Source organism: Dufourea novaeangliae, unplaced genomic scaffold (genome assembly GCF_001272555.1).
Source record: "Dufourea novaeangliae isolate 0120121106 unplaced genomic scaffold, ASM127255v1 scaffold177, whole genome shotgun sequence".
In the NCBI taxonomy this organism is placed as follows: Eukaryota; Metazoa; Arthropoda; class Insecta; order Hymenoptera; family Halictidae; genus Dufourea; species Dufourea novaeangliae.
Genome location: NW_015374070.1, coordinates 3,456,723 through 3,484,413, shown reverse-complemented (window position 1 = coordinate 3,484,413; position 27,691 = coordinate 3,456,723). Strand labels below are relative to the sequence as shown.

General features: G+C 45.2%; 1 protein-coding gene across 1 annotated transcript in view; it reads left to right on the top strand.

Annotated features, from left to right (window-relative positions):
• The window catches only part of LOC107190350 (MOXD1 homolog 2), a 196,327-nt gene extending 172,328 nt beyond the window's left edge, over positions 1–23,999 (top strand). The window contains exons 4-9 of the mRNA XM_015579144.1: positions 5,943–6,137; positions 15,556–15,642; positions 17,699–17,875; positions 20,272–20,724; positions 21,775–21,968; positions 23,528–23,999. Coding sequence (XP_015434630.1) covers positions 5,943–6,137; positions 15,556–15,642; positions 17,699–17,875; positions 20,272–20,724; positions 21,775–21,968; positions 23,528–23,999 — 1,578 coding nt within the window. The remainder of the gene's footprint in view (positions 1–5,942; positions 6,138–15,555; positions 15,643–17,698; positions 17,876–20,271; positions 20,725–21,774; positions 21,969–23,527) is intronic.
• Positions 24,000–27,691: the final 3,692 nt, after the last annotated feature.

The following is a 27,691-nucleotide window of genomic DNA, read 5'->3' as shown; positions in this document are numbered from 1 at the left end:
CGAACGACTGAGAGGGTGGCGATGCGCAAGAAAATAGAGAAAGGGAGAAAGAGAATGGAATAGGTTTTCGTAGAGAGAGAGTACGGAGCCGTCGATAACTAGCCGCGCCTCGGTTTTTGCACTCGAAGCAATTAACGCGGCCCCGGGAAAAAGAAGCCGCGAGTTACCCCGAGGGGACGGTTCTATTGGTTTCTCTATCCTCCGGGCGTCGGGTTCACTTTTCTTCTCGCGAAAACTCCCAGGGAAACCGTAAAGTGGCCAGTCCACGAACTTTCGACCGGGCGGGTCGGTGGTCCCTCTTTTCTTTCGTTTCGCACGCGTCCATCCCCCTCCCGTGCCGAGTTTTCAACCCCCTCCAGGAAGATACTTTTTATTGGGTCCGAAAGTTTCGTCGCGGGAATCAACCCACACCTCGTCCCTGAGATACCAGGAATGGGTCATCGGCGTCGATGAATCGCGCAAACCTATAGCGATTTTTTTTCCGTTTTTTTTTTTTATTTCGTCGTTATTTTGTATTCGAAGCCCACTCGGAATCGATTCACACTTTTCGCGACCGCGTACCAAAACCTTCCGGCCATTTTTGTTCACCCGCTCGAACACGTGCAGAGGACTTATTTAAGGTTCCGGCGAAACGATACGCGTTCAATCTACATTTCGATCCATATTGCATGAGCGGCCGCGATACTCTCCGAGAAACGTCCATTCAAATGCGGGGGTGGCCGAGCCGGAATCGCAAGGGGTGGTTCGCGGTTCCAGGGGAGAGACTGCTCGTATACTCTTCCCTCTAGTTTCTCCGCTGTTCGACTGGGGAATCCTCGAAAGTCCATTCGCAGGGGGTCTATTGTCGTCTTAAGACAGGTATTTTTTTTGGCGGGAACCAGAGTGGTTCGCGACCGACATCCCACGGAATTGGGGCAAGTCATCGCGCGTTCTTCGAGTTCTGACGCGGAAAGGTTAATCGCTGGCCCACGGCTTCAGTAGCGTGCGCGCGCACTAGTACGGGCGCTAGAGAATGGAGGCGTTGGGACAAAGAAAGGGAAACAAACGAACTTACGCCCGACGGAAGAGAGCCGCTTCGACAAAAGGCTTCTTCTCGCGATCCATTATGGTTCGTTATATTTGAACTTCTGACTAACCTTCCTTTCTCCCGTCCTCTTTGTGATCGTCGGGCGCGCGCTCATTGTCGCCGGAGATATTGGAAATTTCTGCCTCAATTATCTGTAATAGCGTTAAGTAATTCAGCAGAAACTTTTTCCGTTGTACCCGTTAAAACTACAATTATAGCGAACGGAGGTGTATGTAGGTGTGTGTGTGTGTGTGTGTGTGTGTGTGTGTGTGTGTGTGTGGAGTTCAAGACTCGCTCAATTTCGACGTTCGATTCGACGAGGATAGGGGATCAGCGAGGTTTAAATATTTCATTGTACGACACTCGAAGGGTCCGGAGCCATTTTACTGGCATCGTGAGTGACATCTTGAACTTTCTAAATTGGATCTTCTCTCTGGGATTCAATATGACTATTGGGAAGGATAATCGGGTGATGCGAGTTCTTGTAAGACAGACGTATCAGTCGGGGTAAGAATCGTGGCTAGAGTACGGGTATAGGGAACGAGAGGGAGGACAGATTTCCACGTTTCAAGGACGAAGAACAATAAAGGTTTCTTAATGAAGAATAACGCTTCGGCCAAAGGAAAGATATTTCCACTTAAACGAACGCCCTCCTAGTCGTTCCTCCTTTGCTTTCTGTCGATGGGAATTGCTCCCCATTTCTCCCCTAATCGTTCCCCTCGCCATCCTCAAAACCTGCCCTTCCCGACCTCCTTTATATTGATAGCGCCATTACCTTTCGATTGACTCCCACGCACCGTCTTAATACACCGTACCCCTAAGACACCGGCGACGAACGAACCAATTGTTCTCACGGTATCCCCTGAACTTTCTTCGACTACGCTACTGTATGTACACGTTATATCAACTCCCCCAGGACCTCGAGTAATTCAAAGAAAACACGTCCGGTGCTTTCCAAACCTTTTTTTCACCGATACGTATTGATATCCAGAGTATCGATACACATGTACGTCGGGAATAAAATATCAATACTATCGGTATCGATACTTACAATTAAATTAGAAGTAATAAAATCCCAAAGTCAAAGTAAATCATTACTTAATTATATATTTACTAAGGTAGATTATCAGGTAATAACTGAAAAAGAAATCGACCAATGGCAGACTTTATGGAAAACTCGCGATTTGTCCATTTTTCTTACGACATGTCGCGTTACGACAAATGCAGCGATTGTATCGTAATTTCGATATTTATGGGTTAAGTATCTATACTGGAACACATTATCACATTAAACATCGATGCAAAATATTGATATCCGTCTTGAAGGGTATCGTTACTCGAAATATCAATCCTGCGTCGCCCACAAGTACCGGGTACCTGAAACTGGTCACGATTCTCTTTTGCGCCGTCTGGAGGATAGGTCTCGATCCCGAGAATTCCGGTCGGGCTCAAAGACTGTATTTCGTATCGATCGTACGTGACGCGTTTAATTTTCTTAATGATCGGCTCACGGCTGTTGAAAGAGGTTCAGACAGAAGCGTGGCTCTGTATGACGTCGTCAAACAGGCCCCCTCTCTCTCTTTCTTTCTACGTGGCAGAAGGGACGATAGCGTCGGATCGCGTGATTCTGTCGGGGCTTCACACGCGATGCCCATTTCCTCCTATCGACCTTCCATCGCCTTCGCCTTCTCCGACGGAATCTTTCGATCTTGTGGGATCTGGGTCGGTCCCCCGCCACCATTCTCTTTCTCTCTCTTCTGCTATGTATGTACCTATCCTCAACCTATCCAATTCAGGTAAACGGCGCCCAATTGTCTCGGTCGGAATGAACGTAGGCGCAGAAACCGGGTGAAGTCCAATGATTCCCGGGGCTGAAGATCGCCACCCTGGCAACGACGATTGTTATCGAAGAACGTGAATGTCTGACACGTGAGTGGCCTGCGAATACCTGCATGGTCTCGCGATTGGACGACTGCGTAATTCCGTTGTCCGTCACTGAATCACGGGATTGCCCCGAGGGCGGTTACCGTGGGGTGGAGATCGGCGGCGATTTTTCACTGACTCCGCACGTTCGCCCGTTACCGGTTGGAAGTCACGGTTGTTCCCTTATCTGCCCGGTATAAAACGATAACGGGGGATCATTTGGCGGACTCGCCGCCTCTGGAATACCGAATGCACTCTTCCGGGCGCGCGGTGTAATGAAATTTTAAGAACTGCGCCGGTTGCTTTAATCGTCGGTTATATTTCGGGGCCAGATCTGGTCGGATACGCAGATTCCGATTGTTCAACGTGAATGTTCGAAGATGAACAAGTCAGATGATGGACGGAGGGCGCGATATCAGGGTTCGGAGACATTTGTATGTTTTCAGAGAACTTGGTTTATCTTCGTGTAAATTTAATATAACAGTGTTTTGTTGGGTAGCGTATATGTCAGGTTACCATTCGGTTGATAGGATGAAAGGATAATCAAATTCTTGGGAACGAATAAAAGCTACCGCGTCATGAAAGATAGATCCACAAAGGATCCATGCGACAACAAATCCCATCATTGTAATTAGTTTTGGGCTACCTTGATAAGGGCCCTCCCAGGGTCAAATGAAACATTAACGAGGCTGCATCTGGCCAATGCTCCCAATCAACTGTGATTGTTCGAAATTGTGAGTGGTCGAGGAGACACCCTACTGTGTTCGGACGCATAAACGCGGATCGATGCGCATGTTTCGAGGTCGACCACGACCATCGGATAGGAATACCATCGCCCGGTATTGTTGTAGGGCAGGAGAGGGCTCCGCCGTTCTCGTCTAGCATGTCCCTTCCTTTCGAGGGTGGGTGGACGCGCAGCCTGTGCGGGTGCACGACAGAAACAGATTATCGGTATACACAATGCGGAATTGATCCCTGAGGCATGCCTGCACGTAAAACTTTCGGAGATGAAAATGCTCCGGATTGATTGCTCCGGTGGCGCGGCCCCCGCGCACGCTTCACGTGGGAAAATTCTGGTCGCGTCACGTGAACAAACCAGACACGTTTCGTTGGTATATTTATTAAACGGGAACAAAGCACAGGCCGGATTCGGCAATCCCGTGGTGGCAAGGTGTTGGTTGTAAAGCGTAGGCGTCTGATAGTGATCCTAGAGGGATTTAAGCTGTAAGCTCGTTTGCCTACAAAAATTCAATCCTTGATCGAGAAATAAATAAATCTATCGACCCCCCCCTAGTTACAGCTTGTTTCATAACGTACGGAATATACTTAGTCTTTAAATCTTAACAAATCTGATTGTTTTTTTCTATTTGAACCCTATGTTTCCTGAACTGGCAAAAGTCTACTTCCCCCGTAAACTATTCTCATTGCGCTTTCGTTGTCTATCTATTTGCTTTATCCTCGAGCAGCGTGTAGAACCTTCCATGCTCGAGAACAACAAACATGTCCACGGGGTTTATTAATATGCCGTCTGATGATACTCCAAGATCGGAAACCCGACGTTAACCTGTAAACTGGAAGTTTCACGCGAGCGCAGGTTTCATGCGCGATTTCAACGAAAAAGCGTTGGCTCGTGGTATACGGTGCCCAGCTACTAATTCGTCGGCCGCCGTAGGAAAGTAAGCGTACAGTATTTCGCGGCTGGAACCGCGCCAGGTATCATGGGTAAATACGCGGTATCGCGAGGGGGATGAGGAATGACGTCGGCCCTTGCTTCTGGAGAGGTGAATCGTAACCGAGGTACAGTTCACTGTCCTTAATTCGTGATCGAACCGATCCACCCGGCGTTGTCCCGTCAATACACTCGGATTACCGAGAAAGAGACATTTTTATCGACGAACGAGCGCGTTCGCGCGCTCAATCGACCGGGATGGGTGGCTCGAACGCGCTCCGGCGATCCGTCTTCTCTGCCAATCAATTCTTTCGCGTGTTGAGCTTGAGCACCGAGAGCAATCGAATCGCGGATTAATTAATTTCAGCCCGATAACGGGGCATCCCCCGTTGTTCATCGTCGAGCACCCCGGGGGTGTTGATTTCAAGGATTGCGAGGGAAAAGAGATAGATTCGGCGGCCTATCTAATTTCACGCCGGTCGATATAATCCAATCGCGATTAATTTCACGCGAACGACTCAGCCGCCGTTGGAAATATATATATATATACAATATATATACGTATGTATACATATAACGGGGAGGCGCGGCCCTTCGAATACGATTTATTCGATTCCGTGTTATTCGCCACTCTATTACGAATCGGTGTGCCCTGCTAATCAACTTACGCCGGTTCCATTTTAGTCGGCCGCCCTGGTCCGTGGAAATAAAGGTGAAACCTCGACGGATGGGGTTGGAGGCGACAGGCTTAACCCCCCTGGAAAACGGGGATGCCTCGATAACGGGGACACGGGTTAACGCGATGTACACGGGAACGCTTTTCTCCCCGCCTTTCGGGGGGGGGCGAGTGAGTCTCTCGAAACACTGCAATATGCGGATCCGCCGCCGCTGCTATCGCTGGGGGCGGATATTTCGAAATAAAAAGGGTTAAATTAAAAATTCTCGGTCGAGTGCTCCGGTCCTTCGAGCGGAGTCTAGAGAATATTCCTGCGGAATTTGAACGTGAAAGCACGAAGAAAGAGAGAGAGAGAGAGAAAGAGTATGCGCTTGAAAACCTTTCTCTTCTTTTTCCCTCTCCGCGTCGTTGCCTCTTCTACCCGAAGGCTTCGACCTTTATAGCCAGCTGGATATAAAAGGCGGGGCTTTGTGCCTCTGTAAGCCGTCCTTATCGATACTTTTCGATAACAAAAATGAACGACCGTGGCCCCGTAGCCGCCACCGCCGCCGCCCGCTTCGCCCCGACATAGACTTGACTCCACTCTCATTTTCTCTTTGTGTTCCCAGAACGACACGATGCAAGTGGTTTGGCAATATCACGTGGAGGAACCAGTGTCCGCAGCCGGGGTTCTGCCCGCACACGGAGCGGTACGTGGCTCCAGGCCGCTCTATCTGGTGCAAAGGGACTCGCAGCCGAGGCCGAGCCCGCGGAACCAAGAAGTCGAGCAACCGCTTAAAACCTGGGACATATTGAACGAGCAGGTTAGTATCGAAAGTCATTTATCCACGTCCCCTTCGTGGCTCCCAGACGATCAATTACCAGCCCCGCGTTGTATTTTACCCCCTTCTCACCCCCACTACCTACATTCCTCCCCTTCACCCCTCCTTTATGCAACGGTGTACCCTTTCGTATAGCCGGGACCACGGCCGAACCATCTCTTCCCCCGGATTCGACGGTCATTCGATGATGTGCGAAACCGGGCGGATCTCGCGTGGGCGTAAAATTATGGTGTAACGCGAGCCATTGCGTGGCGAATATCCCATGATATGATTATACCGCGCGGAAGAAGGATACGGCCCGCTGACGCTGGTGTGCACGTCTTGCGTATGCATAATGATAGACCGTCGCGTAGGTGGTAATAATATAATGTATAGGTGCGAGCGGACGAGATTTTGGGTGTTAGAGAAATTAACGGATGATGGGTTCGGACGTATAAACGAGACGAATACCTTGGGTGTAGACAACACGGGTAACAGCTTTGAATTTTTCTTTTCTTTCTTGGTAAACTTATGTTTGTTAAGCCTTTACGCCACGGTGCTGGACCACCGGCTTAGGAACACGCTTGTCCGAGAGTGTATACTTCTTTACTTCTCTCGAGTGCTTCTCAGCAGGATTTCCCTTGTGTTTCAAAATTATCTGACAATACGATGTTCATATACAATATCTATCTTTTAAATGATCGATACTGTTGCAAGTTCTAATCATTCGATAATTTGCGTAAAAGTTGGGTATATGCATGGCCCTGCCTGCGGTTTCATAAATGGGTTTTCGGTCAGCTACGAAGTGTCTCGTCGTAAAATCAGTCGGTGGTTCGCTCCACGAAAACCTTACCACCAACTGTAATTTCTTTCGAATAATGTGTTGGGAAATCCACGAGTGGAAGAGAAATACATTGTTGAAATATCAAAAAGGAATTGTATTTCCAAACGGGTACAATAAGTTGTATACGTGCTTAATTTGGCGACTACAGTGAACGCAGATATGCAATCATCTATTCATGGGTAAGCTACCGTTGACACGTTTATGGTCACGGCAGTTAAACGACAAAGCAGGCGGTTTGCCTCTCGATCATAGCAGCGAGCGATTCACCCTGTATATGTCACTGTTTCGCCAACTGAGGCGTGAACGTGATACCGAAAAGCGACTGGAAGGTACTATTGATGACTATACATGTGTTGGTATTATAATGTAGGTACATCCTCTTTGGTAGGGAGTTGATGATTTTAGCCCTTAGCTATGAACCATATTTACCGATTCATTTGTTTTCGAGGCACAGTGGCTTAATCGCGTTTAGTAGTTAAAGCCTTTAGTCAGATGGTGGGTCATCCAACAGACGATTAACTAACCTTCATACGTTCATGTTCAATTATCTGATGGTAACGCGGGAATCACACGGTACAATCCACTTTACAATATCGATTCCAGTAAAAGCAACGGAACAGAAGGAATCCCACGATGAAAGCCTATCCCAGAATCAGGAAGCTTCCAGGCGCTTTTATCCCACGCGCTGCCTCTAACGCAATTTTCCGCGGATGGCCGTTAATTTCGTTGGGTTGATGCTCGTCGACCACTGGTCGCAGTCTGTCCCACGCAAAAGGGGGCCATTTAATATTCGTCCAATACTGGCCACTCGAAGGAGACCGGATTTTTGTGTTGTTCCGGCGATACTCTGCCACTCGATATTCGGTCATGCTTCTGCTTCGCGAGCGCGTGCACAACACACGCTCTGCGTGCACGACCCTCTACCCCGCCAGGGGAAGTACAGGTGTGGGGGGCTGGGGAAGGACGACTGGGGGTGGCAGAGAACGCTCTCGGTTCGCGCGTGAGATGAATGTTCGAACCCCGTTTAACGTTCAGAACCGGGCACCGAGTGGATTTTTATCGGATGCAAGCCGCGGAGCATTGTGACCCGTCGGATTTATGACGGCATAAATCTTAACCGGGTCACATCCGGCAAAAACTATTCGTTCATTAGCGTCGCCGGGTCATAGATTATGGGTCGACGCTATCGCCCGGGATCAGACAATGCTAATTCCACGGGCTGCGCCGGTGCATTGCTTATAGTTTATACACACAGAGGCCCGGGATGGAGCGAGGGAAGCAGCCCCGGTTTAGAGAGAATTTACGGGATCCGTGTACACGGTGGAACGGATCGATCAAACGGCGAACGGAGACGAAAAATAGACGATTTCCGATTCAGAAATATTTCCCGTCGTGGCACCGGGCACGGGAAGAAGGGGGAGGGAGGTTCCTCACGGGGTTCGATGAGCCGGACGAGAGTCGTAAAAACAGCAGAATTCGTAAATGCGGAAATATCGAAGGCGCGGGAACCGCGCGCGCACATACAGATCGGTGGAAATGTACGTATCGAAGAAAAATCGTTGCTATTCAGTCGGATCTCGTCTTCCCTCGAGGTTTAGTGCCCCCACACCTACCTCCGAAATCTTGAATTTCGAAAGGAATGCTTTATTCACGGCGTCGTGAAACTCGGTACCGTATACCGAGGCTTATCGTAAAATAATATGTATTTTTTTCTCTCTGGAAATAGCCGCGACGATATTGTCTTTTTTTGTTTTTCGTTGTATAATTCAATCAAACGATCCGCGTCATTGGGTCGCGTAATGCAGCGATGAGCAACTCAGCGCCCGCCAAACTCACTAGCGAGCAACAACGTGCAGCATGCGGGCATATTGCAGTGGTGGGTGAAATGTGTGAACGAGAGCACGTATCTATCATTTTCTTCGCAGACAAATATGTCGTGAATCACGACTCGTGATGTGTCCTGCTTCGCAATCCCTCCACAGGAGTTCGACATGTGTCGTATGTCCCCAAGAATGAAAATTTCAATTCTGTTTACAATTTATACATCGAATTGGATCGCCGTGTGCCGGAGTGTTGCGTTGCTCATCACGCTGTAACAAATTACCGCTTCTCCGAACTGGAAAGAAATTACCCGTTCGCCCGGCAAATGAAACGATTCCAGCCCCCGTTCCCTCTTTCGCCTTTTACTTCGACCGCCCGTTCATTCTGAAATTGTTTGTCCCCCGATCGAGCTTTCGAACTCGTTCGAACGTTCGACATCTTTTTCAAGCGTCGACTGATTTGCACCAATGCATTCAGTTTACAGTTCGTCTTTTTTTTTTTTACAAAATGGGTGAATCATCTATTCATACATAACTGTTGCCGATCCAAGCGACTTCACATATTTCCCGAATATTCTTCCGAATTATTATTAACAAAACTTTTAAACATTTGGCTTAAGGAACGATTGTATAATGTAGTAGAGACTTTGATAAGTATCCCAGTTTTTTCTGAGCTTTTTCGAAAACTTAAAAAAGTCGAACAATTAAGCTTGGATATAAATGACCCAGTGTGCCTATGAAGTGTGAAAAAATCTGTTTTCCAACGTAGAATAAAAATCTATGGGCTCCTCCTCAAGAACAATTCGTAGGCGTAAGAATTCGAGGCTACTGTACTCTTTACTCATCCATTTCTTTCCTCAAGTACTCAAGTACAGCGCTAAATACAGTAGACTCGCGTTAAAGCAGGGCTGTCGGAGCAGTAGCGCCGCCTTTTCCTGGAAACAGTACTTTAACAGGAACCAATGGCATACCTGAATCTCATGGCAGCTCGGTCGATCCACCAAATCTTGGCTATAGAAGGCGATCGAAGTGAGCTGCACGCACGTGGGTGAGTGATGCCTGTGGATTGGGCCGTTCTTAACGCTACATTAACGCGAGTCAACTGTGCGTCGCCCGCGAACTTCTTAATTCCGTCCACGGCCGATTACCCAACACACGTTCCCCCTGCGGGTCGGCGAAAACTTCAGGGGCGAAGCAGAGGCGTCGAGCGTCGCGATTTTAATTGTCTCGGGCGGTGGGAAGCGTGGCTCGTTTATGTTCGAGGCGGACGACATTAAAGTTGTCGGCGTGCCGGTTATCTTACCAGCGGCGGCGGCGACGCACTCGTCTTCTCTCCTTACTTCTTTCTTATGCGAATGCCACTTGTTCTTCGCTAACTACGTACGCGAAAGTTCCGCGCCAGTCGAATAACTTTTGTATCGCGCCGCGATGAATATGAATGTCCGCGGGCACAAAGAGGAGCCAGCTTGTTAGAACGGGTTTGCATTCATTCAGCTGGTCCCGACGGTTTCGCCAACCAGGAACGATACCTTTTTTCCGCAGTGGTCTATTCTCGCGACGAATCGAAAAGGGAAACTTCGTCAACGAGAGCCGAAATTTGCCCGCGGCGCGCATCCACGTTTCGTTGCCTTCGCGGACCACGCGGCTCGTTCCTGATAAATATATTCGAATTTCTTTTCCGAGAAGTTGTAACGTTGTTACAGCGACGCGACTGAAGGTAGATTTTGGAGGAACGATGTCTGTATATGAATCGATCTTGTGCATCGGGAGGAGGAAATTGATTTTTGGTATTCGTATCTTGCTTTTAAGCATCGTGCACTGTTCAGTAAGTTGTTGCATTACTATTCTTTGAATTGACTTTGGTTTAAGGTGAAATCGATTTAAGGAAATATACTCATATAACACATGTATATATAAAGTAATGGATGAAGAATATAATTAAAAGTTGAAGTTAGAGTTTGGGTTAAATTGACTCGAACAATGCACGACGGTTAAAATGGATTAATCGAAACACTCATGAATATAAATAAATCGTTTGCAAATATTCACGTTCACGATAATATTCGTTTTGTATAAATGGCTAAACACGTTTACTACATTGTAGATACTCCATTTGAACTGTCAAGATATTTACCGAAATTTCGTTATAATTAATTGTGATCTCTGTATGCAGACAGAAATTTCGAGCATCCCTTGTTTTCGATAAATGAACCATTTTAATCAAAAATATGCACGCATTGAGTGAAAATTGTGGCGGTACGAAATACATACATAGAATGGAAATTGTAATGAAATCCTACGTATTACGATACGAACAGCCGTATGTTGTACAGAAAGAACAAGACTGCCTAAAATTCTTCATCATTAATTACACCGAAATATTCGATGAAACAAAGATACAAATCGAAATTATATTATACATTTTCGATGATCGACGATCATCCTTCTTGCATCACAGAGTGGGGGGGGGGGGGGGATATACTGGCGCGATATTAGCTATTTACACGAGTAAAAGGCGTGGGTAAAAAGTTGGCGCCGTGCGCTGAGAAACAGGAAAGAGCGAAATCTGAAGTGGCCTACACGAGCGAGCCAGTCGAGCAAGCAGCATAAAACGCGTTTTTATGTGGCCCCGCGGTTTCAAAAGAAGCCAGCCATTTGAACGCATAGCACGCGAAACGCGGCATACCCGGAGGATAATTATCGTCTCCTCTCGTTCCAAGAAACGAGACGCGTCGTTGGAAAAAAGCGGCCAAGGGTGAGCCGCATCCATGAATCCCTCGCACGATGACGTTTGCTCCCGCTGAATTCACGAAAACAAACAGACCGCTCTTGCCGGGGTCCACCCTCATCTACATATTTAATTCCCGTTCATTTATACCATGCGTCCCAGCTTATTCAAGCTTCGCTGCCACTATTTAACGTCATTCTCGTTTAATTCCATCGTGTTCCCATGAATTAACGACAATAAAATAACATAGATTGGACGTCAGAAAACGTTTTATCTAGGTCGACACTGATCCCCGAACGAACTGCGACTCTTACCGATCACGTCTCCGTGGTATCATCCATCTTACCTGGCTCCCCGGTTCTCTCTCGAGAAAGATAAATATCAGTTTTTTTCGCGCGTGTCGTTCGATACGTCAAACGTCGTCGCGAGATCGGAGATACGCCCCGGTATGTGCACCCGCGGTTTTAATACCTCATTCTGAAACCCGTCTTGGGTATTTCTCGGAAATCAACAATTAAGAAGAACACACCCGGAATCGAGTGAGTTCACTGCAATTGTGTTGTTCACAGCAGACCACGAAATTTCATTTTCACGACAAAGTTCGCTATCGTTGACACCGGGACGGCGGTTACGAGATTCATCTCCGAAGACTTTGCATCGCGAAGGTGTTAGATCGCGTGATGGAACGTCGCTGGTACCACGGGGGCCCGAGCTCAGAAGCCAGGGCACACAATCGTAAACACAGAGCTCGCTGAGCCTAAATCTCCGGCAGTAGCCCGTGGGCGTTCGGCATATTCGACCGCGAAACAATAAAACGCGCGCACCGGTCGTCCTTCTCGGTAATCTTGACATCGATAATTTCGCAGAAGCGCGTGGGAGAATCCGGCGGCGGCGTGGTTCCGAGCATCTCAACGCGGCCCGAGGAAGACCGGGGCCCCCGCGAGAAAAGAATTGCAATTTCGCTCGGAACTCTTCGGTCGCGCGCAAAACCCCCCGCGGCTGCAACCAATCGGTGCCTCTCACGTTCCACCCCTCTCCCCCTTCGGTCTTCGTGTTTCTTTTTTTTTTCCTCCCCCTTCGATATCGACAGGATCTTTTTCAACGTTAAAATAAATACGATGGAAGGATCGATGGACGGGTTGAAGGAGCACCCTTATTTGATCGTGAAAATACTCGTTATTACCGGAAGAGATACTTTCGAGGCGACGTTCATTCCTTTGATGAAACATGGGAAATGTAGGTTATACGTTTCAAAAGGACCTCCCTTCGCCTTTCATTTTAGCAAAGACGTTCTCTCGAACGCGCCAGGATTGTACGGCGGTCTATTTTCCATCGATCGAGTTGACACAGTTTCCCAGAAATTAACTCTTGAGGGTACGGACACTGGCGTCATCGGGGACAATAACGCATGAGGTTTCATCTTATCGGACCTTCGACGACTAACACGGGAATAATTTGAAGCAGGGGTTACGTAACATCACGTGGAGTTTATTGCTCGATATTAGATTGATAAGAAACAATCGTTCGTTGACCATTCACATGCATTGTAATTCTGTATACCTACAGTAAATCCTCGGTGAGCGTTTCAATGCTCCTCGGTACTGAATATTAAATATTTATAAACTAATGGCTGTATGTAACTAAAAACGTGTCATTGGCGTTAGAATTCCAAGTGCTATCATCGTGCTATACCTTATTAAAAGACAGCGTTAAAAATCTCTCCTTAACAGTGCTGAGAAGCATTCGAACACTCATTCGAATTACCCTATGAAAGCAATTGAACATATTTTACATATTTTAGAATTAGAGTATTTTTGCTTCACAAACTTCGACTAGTTTTCAATGAGGTGCGATATGTACTCAGAATGTTAAAAAAATAGTCCACATGTGATTGCATTTTTCCAAGACCGCCTCCGGATGTTTGAGGTAATAAATTGTCTTGTTCGAACCAGTTTGCGCAATCATGTGCTCTGGCAATTCTGAGAGATGTCTCCGTGGAATAAGTAAGACGATAGACTGCATCTAAAACACCACATGTAACACGAGTACGATGTGGTTGAGAAATGGCAACAAGAAATAAGTGGAACAGGTATCACAGGATGAGCAACTCGCTCGACGGTACGCTCGGTCCTTATTCTATTAGACGTGTCGGAAAACTTGGAACAGGATCATATATAATGTAACGAGGTGTACACGGCGTTTGTGCATTCAGGACAGGGCGAGGTACATAACGTTACTTCTCTAATTTGCTATTAGACGTTGCCGAGCAACATTTCACACGTCGTATTAACTCAATCTCGTTGCGACTTGATCGTTCCGTTCTTATTCGATAAATGATGGTGTATTGACGTCTATGATATCGACGTTATCTTAAGTAGTCCATAATTACCCGGAAGTGTCAATATTTCCAGTATTTTTTACTCCGAGTGAAAGGAAGTTACATCGTTTCTTTCAGAACAAAATTTCAATAATGTTACATTAAAAGCACTTCGACGAAATTAAAGAATAATTCTATCTAGAATAAATATAATTAAACCATTATGAGCTTCAAGACTCTGGCACGTTTTCATTAATAAGAAAACTTACACCAGGACAATGGTTCTCGATAAGTTTCCACTAATAATAGACACCCTCTAAATAAATTAAAAATTCTCCGGTCGACTATAGATTCCTGCTTACGATGAATAATCCACACACCCACCTCGCTTCGTATAGCAGGAGAAAACACGAATAGAAGTTTCGATCCCAGCCCCGCCTGTAATTTTCAAAAGCATGGAGTAGTTCCGCTCGTTCGAGACATACGATGTGTCCCCGCTCTCGAAAATCGTATTCCGAATTAACTTCGTCACGCGAAATGTCCGGGATACAGGGTGGAGGGGGAACTCGGCCGAAGACAGTTGCAATTAGAAAAACAGTTCGTAATTCCGGGGAACGGGCCAGCGTGTATCTGGACTAAATACCACGTTACTCCATTAACGGGTGAGGGTATAGACAGATTCGCCGTTCAACCAGTTTCGTGTAGAGCGTCGGACGAGTTTCCAGTCGCATTGTACAGGCAGACTGGCCCTCTCCACCATCCGAGGAAGTTTTGAGAAAGCATTAACGAAATTCCGCGGGCGTGCACGGCCGACAGCATTCGCCTGCTCGCCCTTATCCGGGTTCTGATTCGTTTCATCTCCGTGTTTCGGCGGCCGAGTATATGTGGGGGAGGGGATATAGGGGAGGAAAGCAATCTCTCTGCGACTGTGATTCATACGGGTATACAGGAAGATCAGTCGCGAGTATAGATATGGAAGTGTATCAAAGAGGCCCGGGCTGTAAACGGGAAGCGAAAATTCATGGTTACAAGCACTGAAACAGATGCTCTCGTGTATATCCACAGACACAGAATTACTGAATTTCAATGAACTGTCTGATAACGATCTGCTGCGATGACGTGTAACACGAGCCCTCTGGGATTTAAGGACCTTCCACCACTTCGTGGCTATTGATATTTCTGTTCTGTTTCTGTTACTGTTCTGTAGCTTCTTATTGATGAGCTAAGACATTTATCGAATATGCAGTAAATGCTGCAAGGCATTAAGAAATTATTGAAAATCTGATATAAATATTGTTGGGGGTATTAATGCTTCGATCAACAATGCTTATGTTAGTCTGAAGTGATAAGGGTGGACTAAAATATATAAATTTTACAAAACATCACATGTTCTTCATACAGACCAGGTGTGCTAATATTTATGAGCGATAATGTACGTATAAAGGTTCGTTTATACTATCCGTTGAAATACTGAATGATTACGGGATTGTCCAATTCGACAAATACTCTTTAATGCAACTTGAATCTAGGTGTTTATACGTACCATATCGTATCAAAAATTAATCTCACGAGAGTCGATACAGTTGGCTCTAAACTGTCGAACGATACACGATGAAACGAATCGGTGCCAAGTTCAGACGAAATTTTTCCGAATTCAAACCGTAGTAAAAATTAGATTCATTTCACTTAATCAATTTCGATTTATATTACAGATTCGATTACCCATGGCGCTCGACACGCTGCATTGGTGCCGCGTTCTCAGGATGCCAAACATCGATCGCAAACACCACGTTGTGAAGGTAAGATGTTCCCCCTAGCTATCTATAACCCAGTGACTCGCCGTTCCCTCGCGTCGCGTCTTACGCATCCAGCCCCATCGAGAGTTGATTAAACCAGGAATGTAGATACAGATTCCCGTCGACGGGGGAGCACTCGAAAGCTCCCGTGGATCTCTCACCTTCCTCGAAGTGGAGAACCCTCCGCGAGTTCGGATCCCCTGGTAGCGGAACAATCGTTCCTTCGACTCGTTTTACGCTTAGCCACACTCGGGGCCCCTCGATTACCGGTAAAAGGTCGAGTAGACGTCGCGAACTGTTGATTTTTACGATATCCCCGTGGAAACTCTTCTTTAATTGGACATAGGGTTATTTTTACGCGCTTTCGGGATGCCTCGATTTGTAAAGTTTACGGTATAGATGATCAATCGTGAGCCGTCGATACGTTTCCCTTCGATCGCTGGTGGAACCAAATCGTCGGACTAGTTTACCGTTTTAGCCGTGAGGTGAACAGATTTCTATTTCTACTTAACAGTCGATCGTAAAGCTCGCGATCGAATCGTTTTCGCGTTGGTAATAGATCGCCTCGTCGGCGAATGTCGTGAACCTCGTTGATAAAGTTTGAAGTAGGCTATTCGCGTGATTGATTACACGTTCGCGGTACTAACTTTCATCTGTTCGGTTACTCGTCAATGACACGATGCAAGGATATAATGTGTGCTTGCCCAGCAGACTCATTTTCGTTTTCTACTGCGCCTTATAACTTTTCGCCATATTAACATATGGCCGCTTAGAAAACAATTTGGATGCACTGTGCAAACGTGGTGTAAACACAGGCTTTCTGTATTAATATAGAAGTCTGTGGTCTTCTGTCGCGGGCGTTACTTTATATTTTAAACTTAGCTGTTCTTAATGAAGTTGTCCTGTTGGTTGACAATGCAATATGGAGGATCTTCGGAAAGGCACCTTATTGGCTAATCTGGAAGGCTTTATCGTGTCTATTTAATATAACTTGGCTAGCGGGTCTGTTCATTGCATTCCATTTCTACTTACTACCATGACGAATGTATACACGCGTTGAAGATTCATTTTCAAAGTAGATTTTCTCGAAAACGATGTCATGAATGAAAACATTTTATTTCATATTTTCGACGTATTTTTTCACGTAGAATCACTCTCTGTTCTGCTACCAGTTTACATAGTCACGTTTTTGGCGCTCAAATTGCACTTTGAGTTTTCAACGTTAATTTTTAACACGTTCACTGTCACAGTGAAAAAGGCCGTATGTAGCCAGACACACTTTATGTCGTTTTTTAAGTCATAAGCCTTTAAAAATATATGCGTTTGATTAATAGAGATTGCTTGTCCTGTTTTAAATTATACTGTGATATTAATCGTATGTCAAAATTTTGTAGAGGTATTTAAATAATCCAGCATGTTTGAAATGTTTCAACGACGAGTTATCTCGTAGCTGGCACTCAACGTGTTAAATACCACGTACATGCATTTTTGTGGTTTTTTGTAAATCAGAATTCCAGTTTAATAATACAACTTTCGATAATAATTGCAACTACGTTGTTATTAGATAAAATAAATAAAGTGGCAGTAGCCCTATTACATTTACCCTAGATAGAATACATAAATCCACCTTTCCAATTCATAGCCTTCGATCGCAAATGAAAGCTCTTACAATACCTTTTTACGCTACCGAAACTAGCTGTAGATGCGGCACAGTTTGGTATCTATCCACCGTCGAGCGAACAGCATCTCGAAGTCAATAGAACGTGGGCCACGGTTACGTGACGCGATTGCATTGCACTCTATCGCGGTGAATCCTCGAGAAGTGGGGAGGATTAGCTTCGAGATTCCGATAACCTCGACTATTCGAAATTTATCCATCCTCATAGCCGTTTCACCGGTTAAGAATTCCTCGCCGACGTGACCGATGTATGTACATTACTTCGATGCGCGTGGATTAAATTAACTTCTTTAGAAATCAAACGAACCGCGTACCCTTCGCCCGTATCCGACAATCGACGAATCTAACTACACATACATTACGTACATTTCTTCTTTTTAGTACGAACCGGTGATACAACCCGGAAGTAACGACTACCTGCATCACATGACTCTGTACGAGTGTCGTGGGGACCAAGCGGAGCTGGAGGCCGTCGCGAAGACGTCCGGCAGCAACAAGTGCTATCACGCCTCTTATCAGTGCAACACAATCGCCGCTGTTTGGAGTCTCGGCTCTGAGGTACGTTACGTTCGTATATAAAACGTTGGAATTCAAGAATATAATAATATAATTATAGAATCATAGACCTTCGATCGAGGCAGAGAACCGTGACATCGAATTTCGTCACGATTTCGAAGTTAGAGATCGTGGTGTAAATTAATTGAAATTAATCGAATCGCAGCCGACACGTATTCGTTGGGGAAACATAATTTTCGTGCCGACGATGTAACAGTTTCAGATTTCAATTACTTGTCCGTCCCTGGAACATCGAAAATTTTCCGTTTAATTTTTATCGGATTACGGGAGAACCCGTTTTTCGAGTAATTAAATCGTCCAGGTGTAACGCCGCGTGTGAAATTACCGAACTCAGGGGGGACCCTGGCGATATTGTACCCGTCTTCGCAGGCAGGTCGTGTTTCGAACGCGAAGAAACGAGTTTGCGGTTGCGGCCCCGTCGCTCTCCCATTGGTATGCATTACACAAAACCCAGAATTACCGCGATACAACACAGACGCGTTCCCAGTGTCTCTTACGCTCTCGGCCCCATGACGACGTCGGATTAACATTTCGCAGGACAGTGATTTATCCACGTGTAATTACTCACGTAACTGATTCCGGGATCTCGATCGTATCTGTAACATGATTTGCGACGTCAATTACCGGGTCTCGACGATTATAATATTTTAAGGGATTAGTAGATCGTACATGATCCTCGTAACGATCCACTTTGCAACCGAGACGACGAGAATTTTTCAGTAATTTCCCGGCAACTATTAAATGTTTCGCGGTGGCTCGTGGGTGGTCGCGATTTATTATACATACATATTTCAGTGACGGCTCAGTAGTAGCTTAACCGTTTAGCTGGTTGATAATCGAAATATTTGTTTTATAAGTATTGCTTGTTAATAATTTGACGGGAGAAAGGAAATTTATTTTATTTCATACGTGTATATCGTGGCTTAACACGTTCAGTACGAGATCGATATACAATATTATACATATATCGACCTCGCACTGAACGTGTTAAGCGACGATATTATATTCGATCAAATAAAATAAATTTCCTTTCTATATCGAGGTCTTTTTAATTCACATTTTTCCGATGACGAACTCGATAAATGTATCTATATCGTTTCCTTTAAATACTTTTAAATAAATTGATAATTTAAGCATTAGATAGTCAATTTGTGGTTGTTTTAATTTAACCTGTTGACAGTTTATCCCGAGTAATACTCGGGCACGTCGCATTTATCATACACGACGTAATTATTAAAGAGGAACGTGTAACACATGTTTTTTTCTACATTTTTATCATGAATAGAAGTAAATAAATATATATCATGTATTAAATTATTATTATTATGTATTAAAATATACGTTTGTTCTACCACAAGTAGTAATTATATTCGACTGTTAATGAGTTAAAAAATTTACGTCACTCAGGTTGGAATTATAATAATTCATTCGCATTGATCGTGTTAAGTGTTTCTTGCTTCGCGTGTTCCTGCTATGTCACTCAGCGGTTAATAGGTTTTCATGAAATGTAATCGCATTGACAATGCACATGCCACACAGAATTTACCGAAATAACGTCTCTATTTTAGAATGCAGTCGTTTGTGCATATAAGATCACAGCGCGAGCTGCAACCGTTTTAACCATAGGTTTGGAGAGAATCGCTTACCGCCCTGAATAGCTCAATTGGAAGAGTCGTTTATCAAATGAAAGATCTCGACTCGAAAGTAGGCCATGTTAAATTCTCTTCTACCTATCCCACTGAAGTTGTAAAGTTATGTTTCGTTTGGCTTTTTTTAAACTTCAACAATCGAATTTAAAATATTAGAAACGTAATAATTACATGTATTACAGCTGTACTAAAATATATACCCAATACTTCACCTCCCTGAATATTAAATAAATTGTGAATTAGGAGAGCCAATCTTATATCAAAGCTACTTTAAAAAGGAAACCACTTATCAGTTTATATTTTCTCTTGAACAATATCTTCTAGTACGAATCATTTCCAAAACAAAATATTATCTGAACAATTTATTTCATAAGCATCTTTTTATAAATTCAATCACCTTTTTACTGTACTTACGAACAACTCTTTGCTATCATAGTCCAAAAACATTTAAACTGTCATTCCTATATAAATTACAATACTCCACATATTCGCATTATTTTACTGCAGGTCCTACGCTAATCAAGATCCCATCTGATCAAAACTGAAAACACGCCTCGACGATCAAGTATGGTGTTCACTAAAAAAAAATCCTCCTTTCGTCCGACTGGTTTGCCTAAAATTTCCAAGTGATAATCGCCAAACGTTCCTGTCGAGCGATTCAATTATCCTGGCCCAGGTGTACTCATCCGTGCGCTCGCGTAACTTTATTTTCTCCCGTTTGTTTTCCAGGGCTTCAATTATCCGCTGGAGGCCGGTTACCCGCTGGACCCGTACAACGGGCCGCGTTACTATATGCTGGAAACGCATTACACAAATCCGCAGATGGACGCGTTCATCAGCGACAGCTCCGGACTCCGTTTGCATTACACGGACCGGCTGCGCACCCACGACGCCGGTATTCTCAGCGTCGGGATCGACCCGAACTGGCGGCACATCATACCACCCGGCCAGCCCGAGGTGGTCTCCGAAGGTCATTGCATCTCGGACTGTACCGGTCAGACCATACCGAACAACGGCATCAACATATTCGCCGTCATCATGCATACCCATCAACTCGGCAGGAAGGTCCGATTGCGTCAGATAAGGTCCGGAGAGGAACTGCCACCCATTGCGTCTGACACCAATTACAATCCTAGCTATCAGGAGTATCGGAAGCTCCAGAAGCCCGTCCGTATCTATCCGGTGAGTGGGATGCCCCTTGTGGTGTGTATATGTATTTGTCTATGTGTGACTACGAAGCCACGTCGCGTCGTGGCTCTGTATTTCATTAGATGGTAATTTAATGACGGGCCCGACCGGCGAAACCGACGACGCGATAAGGAATTCATTTGCACGCGTTTACCGGTCGGCCAGAGATTAAAGGGGAAATCGAGCGTCGTTTTAAATCTTCTTAATGAACACGGGACTGCATTAGGTGGTGTGTACAGTCTTTGAAATCGCAACCGCGAAAGTGATCAGACGGAAACTGAACGGTGTTGTTCCCCTGCTTCTGAACTGGTTCTCACGGGTCTAATAAGTGTTCCGAATGAAAAATGTTTCGTGAATAGAATTCTTGGTTTGAGAACAAACGTCTCGATCCGAGAAAGATTGTATTCCGAGATTTGGGTGACTGTTGAATGGAGATACGAGAATAGTACTTGTATTTTTTTAATCTACTTGATCTACATATTTCCTGGTAATCTCTTGCTCGATTTTCTATATAAAAACGGAAAAGAAACAAACATTTTTATTTTTAACGTTGGGTTTTTTCTACAATTCCTCTGTTATGCGTGCTAACGTTATTATGTAATAAGACGAATTTCGGAGGTTTTAATTAGGATACCGAAGGGACAAATTCAACAGTCGAAGAGAACACATCGATCATTCAAAGTAAACAAAACTAGTAAACACATACATCACATTTGTTACAATTACTAAAGTTTAAATCTGTTACCAAGTTGAGTTAAATTACTCAAAGTCATATATCATCATCCTCATTCACATCTTCCAACGAACTTCACGATATTAATGCATCCACGATCAGTGGAAAATCGCGATCATTATTTTACTTATTGCGATACAGAAACAATAGAATCATTAAAAATTTCCGTCAATCTTCCATTTCGATAAATCTCGGTTTTTCTTCAATCCGTACAGAAGAATCAGTTATAAAACTCAATTCTCAAAATGGTCCTATTTTCGTGTTTAAAACGTAACGTACTAATCGCAAGCGTTTGTCTTTTCTTGTTCCAGGGCGATCATCTAGTGGCCGAGTGCACGTACTCGTCCGAATCCAGACAAGCGATCACGCTGGGCGGTCTGGCGACGCGAGAGGAGACGTGCCTGGTGTCCACTCTTTATTATCCGCGCATCGAACTATCGCTTTGTTACTCGCTGCCCTCGTTACCGACAGTTCTGCACAGTTTGGGGATCCAGATGCTGGCGAAGTGAGTATTCCTGGACACAATTCGTCCCGTTTTGTATTATCAACGCACGTGCGTCGCCCGTCCCCCGTTTCACCGAATTAATCGGGGCTATTTTTCGACACTCGTACGTGTCGCGTTTCACTTTGATTCGGGGTTCAAAAGTCCGTTTGATATTAATTTACACGGGGCAGTTGATACCGTGCTAATGATGAACAACCAACCCTCCCTCTCCCCCCTCGATTCTATACAGTCCGTGGCGAGCAGACGTTCGCTCCTTTTACTCTGATTACTTTAAATTGGCAATTAGGGACGTTCGATGCCCCGCGCGTCACGACCGCACGACCTGCTGTTAGTTGAACCGAGCACCCGGTTACATTGCGCCAGACGCATCGTTCATTGCATTACGTAATGTTACGTGTGTCACGAAGACGCTTCCTGGGACGTGTCACGAACTTTAATGTAACAAGCGTCCTGTTTCGCTAAACACACTCTCCGCCGCATCGACTACCCGGGACTAAATTACTGTTATTACCGTCGCTAATATCGGCAGGTCGTTGCTAGTTGGGTCGTTAACTCCGACCGAGACCATTGTGTCATCTTTGCGTGACATCGGCACGAGAGATAGATTCCAACGAACGCAGAAACTGGTACGCGGCCAGACCATTGTTATTCGGTTAGATGCTAATAATATCATCCCAGCGCAGTCGTTCTGTGAATTATGAATAAATACCTGAACGATCCAGCCTATAATATAATTACCGGAATGGTTCGATTGCACGTTGTTCTTTCGTTTCTGTTTACTAAGGAGTTTTGCTATATAACACGAGGTTGTGATAATGAAGTTTCGAGAATAATTCGTCTAAAAATTTCATTTTGAAAATTAAACAGACGCTAGGCTGTCGCTTCAAAGTTCATAGTTCTCTTAAGCTTGCGCACACGAATACCAGCGTGGGATCCATTGATCGGGATATTTTTGGTACTCATTTTCTGGTATCTGTTTTAATACCCACGTTAAATTACTTTGAATTTCAGCGACTGACTGAAAATGCATTCCTTTAAAAAGAAAATGTCACGAGGAAACAAATCAGACGAACACGGGGGGAGTTTCAACGTTATGATCGCTATTGAATTTACATACATTTTTACTGGAATGACCGAATGTACGGGGAGCATTGTCAGCGTTTTATGTTTAACGTAATTTGCACAATAACTAAAACGAATCCCAATGCTTCCCTCTTCGCACGCTCCTAGATACTGGGTCAGTCTACACAGCTGGGGGACGTATCTGTTTAAATTACTACCACTTCGATGGAAACATAACTATTCCCAAAACTTCATTGTCCCACCTTATAACCTCTCGTCATATGCCACGTGCAATTGCTCAGTTACCTATTACACTAGGTAAGATGCAACTACAAACATCCTTCCACCCAGAAGAATACGAAAAATCTTTTACCGTGCACCGTACAGAAGCAAACACTGATCCACCCTCCGAAGTGTTTCATTGTGACGTGACACGAAAGCGTAGACGAAAGACCAAAAAAAGAAATGCTTCACGGCCCCGTTCTTCTCGTTTACAGAAATTCCACCCCGGTCCGGATTCAAGAACCGCCAGAGCTGGCCGGAATGACGCTGGAGGATCGTCTGGTGAGCTACGACTGGGAGAACAACTTCCAGAACTTCCAAGAAGCTACACGTGGTGGCACCTTCAAGCCGCTCTGTTCCACCAGCAAGGGTCCGTTGCCTGGTACCGACAAGCTGGAGGTCCATTATCCGAGGATTCTCAGGCCGTACGAGGAGGCGAGCCAGCCCTGCTCGAAGAAACCGCTGAGGAACAAGCTGTCGTTGTTGCTCAGCGAGGACGGCGACATCGGGGCGCCTGTGGATCCCGACAGCGACGAGACGAACGCCGTCGAACGTGGCCAATTGGTCCGCAGCAAGGTGTCCCGCAGCAGTGACGGGCCAACCGCCGGAAGTTCCTCCGCCAGATCGGTATCGTTGGCTCTGATCCTCACCGCGGTGACGATGGTTGTCGGCGCGGCGTTCAGGTGAACGCTGGTCCGTCGTCTCGACGCTGATCGGCCGACCGGTCGATCGATTCTGTTTATCTAGGATGGCCGTTTTATCCTCTTGTTGATCGCGCTGGATCAGGGAGGAGACGATGCATGTAAGTACGTGTCACGGAGTTACACACTGTTGACGCGTCACTTAGGCTAAGTAAAACTGTTGTCGCGGTCATTGCGCCCGTTGAGCAAGGACAAGGTGGACGGGTCCCCTCTTGTATCCTCGTTTATTAAAGAGATCCGTGCAATTTTTAAACACCATGCGTGTTCCCGTTACGACGATGGAACGCCGCATACCCTCGGGGAAAACTGGACATATTTTTGATGGCTTCGAACGAACCTACGTGCGAACGGAACAGAAATTATACTCTATCGGTACGGTTAACAAATTGCCAATATACATATATACATATATATTTTCCCATGACGAACGTCCATCGGTGAAGTCCCGGGGATATCCACGCTGTCCTCGTTCAACGATCGGACACCTCCCTTTTTCGCGATCTCTGCTCGTGCACTATTGTTATGACGTATCTCGTGTGCTCGCACAGGATGGTCGTTGGATATCTTTCGGTTCCGAACGAACTGAAGTTTTTCTGGAGGGTGGGGGGAGTAGTCTCTCGGATCGGTCTAATTTGTCTTGTAAAGACGAATGCAACTGTGTGCAACGATTTATCGTATAGATGTCCGCTGTCGATGTACTAGCGAGCGGTTCGTTCATCCGTATCGACGCCTTGCTCAAATTGTAACGTACTCTTTTCATTCAGCTTCTATGGGATTAACTAGGGTAACACCATGTACTATTTTGTCGAAGAATAATAACAATCGCGACGTGACAACGTCGTTCTAGAGGACACAACGCGTCGATACTAGCTGCGAATTGCTCCCATCGTTTCGTTACTATCTTCCGTCTATACATATCCAAGACGACGCATATTATATCGCGCGAAATATAATATGGAACCACCCAGGCGACGATATCTGTATGTATGAACTTACATATGCTTACATTGAAACCCTTTAGTTAATCGTACCTTGTGTTCTCTAACGTCGAGCATCCGCGTTCCATCCGGAGATCGAAAGGCACAAGAAAAGACAAGTTTCTAGTCCATTTTAGGCGAGCGACGGGTCGCGGTTTCGATACTCGTTCGCCATCGTTCATACGATAATAACCACAGCCCGTGGTACCGCAGCTCGCGCGAAGCATTACGGGGATAGTTGGCCTCTTTTTTTATTTTTTTTTTTTTTTTTTTTTTTTTTATTCTTTTTAGCAGTAAACGATCTCGAACGAAAGATATCCACGGGGAATGAAAATTGAGACGGTATCCTGTCGATCGAGTGGAATTATTATATTTTGGAGATTCTGGACTCGAAAGAATTTATATTGTTGGCTGTTTTATTTCGCTGTCCGGGGACCAGGCGAACTGTCGCGTCGTTCTTTCGATGAGAATAGCCTCACCGGCTACCGTTCGTTCCGATTTGCTTCTCGATAAAAACCCGATGTCGACGGGTTTCGCCTTGCCCCCGGCGAACACTGTATATTCTGTTACTATTAGAGTTACGAATAGATGCGTTTTTGAAAAACCGAGACCACAAATAAACGTTGGTCGATTCGCACGCGAGACCACGTCGAACCATAGATCTGTGGTTCGTCTTGTTTCGCTGAACACGCACCGTACTCAGTCTCGATGTGTCACTCGACCAACGTTTTTGTGTGCGCGCGCTACACACCGCCGCCGGTCCTTTGTAATATTCTGTACAGTTTCTTAAGTGTAATGTTGCCCGAGCTCTGCCCGCCAACGCGGGCGGGCGGGCGTGCGATTATTTATTTTTTATTTAATTGTATAGATTTAATTGCCACGTTGACAACTCTCTTTCGCTTCTTTACAACACGTGCGCACGCGCGCGCGTTCATAATGCCGCGAGGCGTGCGATTTCTTGATGCGTCTCTTGACGGGGCTGCGGACGGGACATATACCCGATCGTTCTCGGGTATTTACCGGTCAGGTCTGATTCCGATAAATTCGTTCCATTGAAATCTGAAAATTCTCGATCACGTAAAATGTTTGGAAAACGATGCGTTCTTTTTCGGGCGCCCGTGCAAGTTACTCGAAGATTGACTTGATCGGACGCCGAATGTTTCGAGGTTTACCGTAACGCTTCAATATATCAAATTCAAGACGAAATAGAGTTATACTTGTAGAATTATTTCCAGGATAATTGCGAGCATGACAGGAAATTTATTTCAGTTACCGTACGTATCTTTCTCTATATCTCTATCTTTGTGATTACTTCCGTTCTGGTGTATTATTCATTTCGCGCACACTTATGCATTTTGTTAACTGACAAGGTTTTGTATATAAATAAATATATCATTCTTACATTAACGACTGCGATATTATTTTCTTTTCACTCGTAATTGCGATGGAACTAACTATGCCTTCTTTTAATTCGATTATGGTTTTTACCGTTCCTGTGCCAGCGAAAGGAAGCTAATTAATCGACTCCACTACAATTAACGTTTTAATAAAAGTAAAAGAAATCATAATTTTTTAATCTACATATTTATAGACAGTTTTTAATGTTTTTTCTTATTATGTTGATACGAAATAAGCACAGTTTATTTCACTAAAATTACGTTCCAATGTTGAATTCATCTTCTACGTGGTACAGAATTTTTGGAATTCCGATTTGAGCCGAACGGATCAGTTCCTGACGAAATTTTAGGGTACTAGGTACTCTGTATCCCTGGTCTTTCACCACCAGAGGGGACACTTGTCGCTGCGACGTTCCTCGAATACCACATTTGGATCGATTTCTGCGTGATTACATTGATGGATGACGCGTACTTCCGTTCCTTTGTGCAACGCATCAAAAGGCTTCTATTTCTGGAGAACATTTCAGATTCCCGATCTATAGTCATCCCTTCCGTTTCATACAATATTTCTGATTGATTCAACTCAGCTTTCGAAACTATTACCGTATATACCAAAAACTTTCCGTGATTTCCTATTCTTTATTTGCACTTGAGACAATAAAAAGATTTTCCCACGAAAAACGATTATACAAAAAGTCTAAAAACCGGCTCCGCTATGTCGTTTTGGAGGTTTTCTGCAGCCTTTGAACTGAATTCGATTGAATAGTTAAAACTCGGCAGTAACGGGGATTTAAATGAATTTGATTTTCGTTTAGTTTATTGGAGTTTGTCGGACATTTAATCGTGTGTGTAAAGTAAACACGAGAAGAGAGAACTCCTTCTTTCAGTGGACGGAAGAGAAAAAAGTGGAAAAATGACATGCACGGTGTGGCGTGCAACGAGGAGAACTCACGGCGGAGCAATCGCGATCGATAGCGGCCACGTTGTAGTCAAGGGTCCCCTAACGCGCGCACTTTTGCTGAATTCCATTAGCGTCGAGGAAAAACGCAGCTTTCCGCGGACAAAGGATAAAACGAGAAATCGTAGGGGTGGGGGAGCCCTTCAACGGCCTGCGCCCCCCCGCCAACGAACGAAATATTTCACGGGGAACTACACGACTTGATTCGCGTAAGGATATACTTTTTCCTTCACGGTCGTCGAACGTAAAATACCAGTGTAATTCGACGACGACCGGGTTGTCGATGATAAAGCTCTCTCCCTAGCGTTAGTAGATACCTTCCGTAGATCGACTAATCAGTAATGAA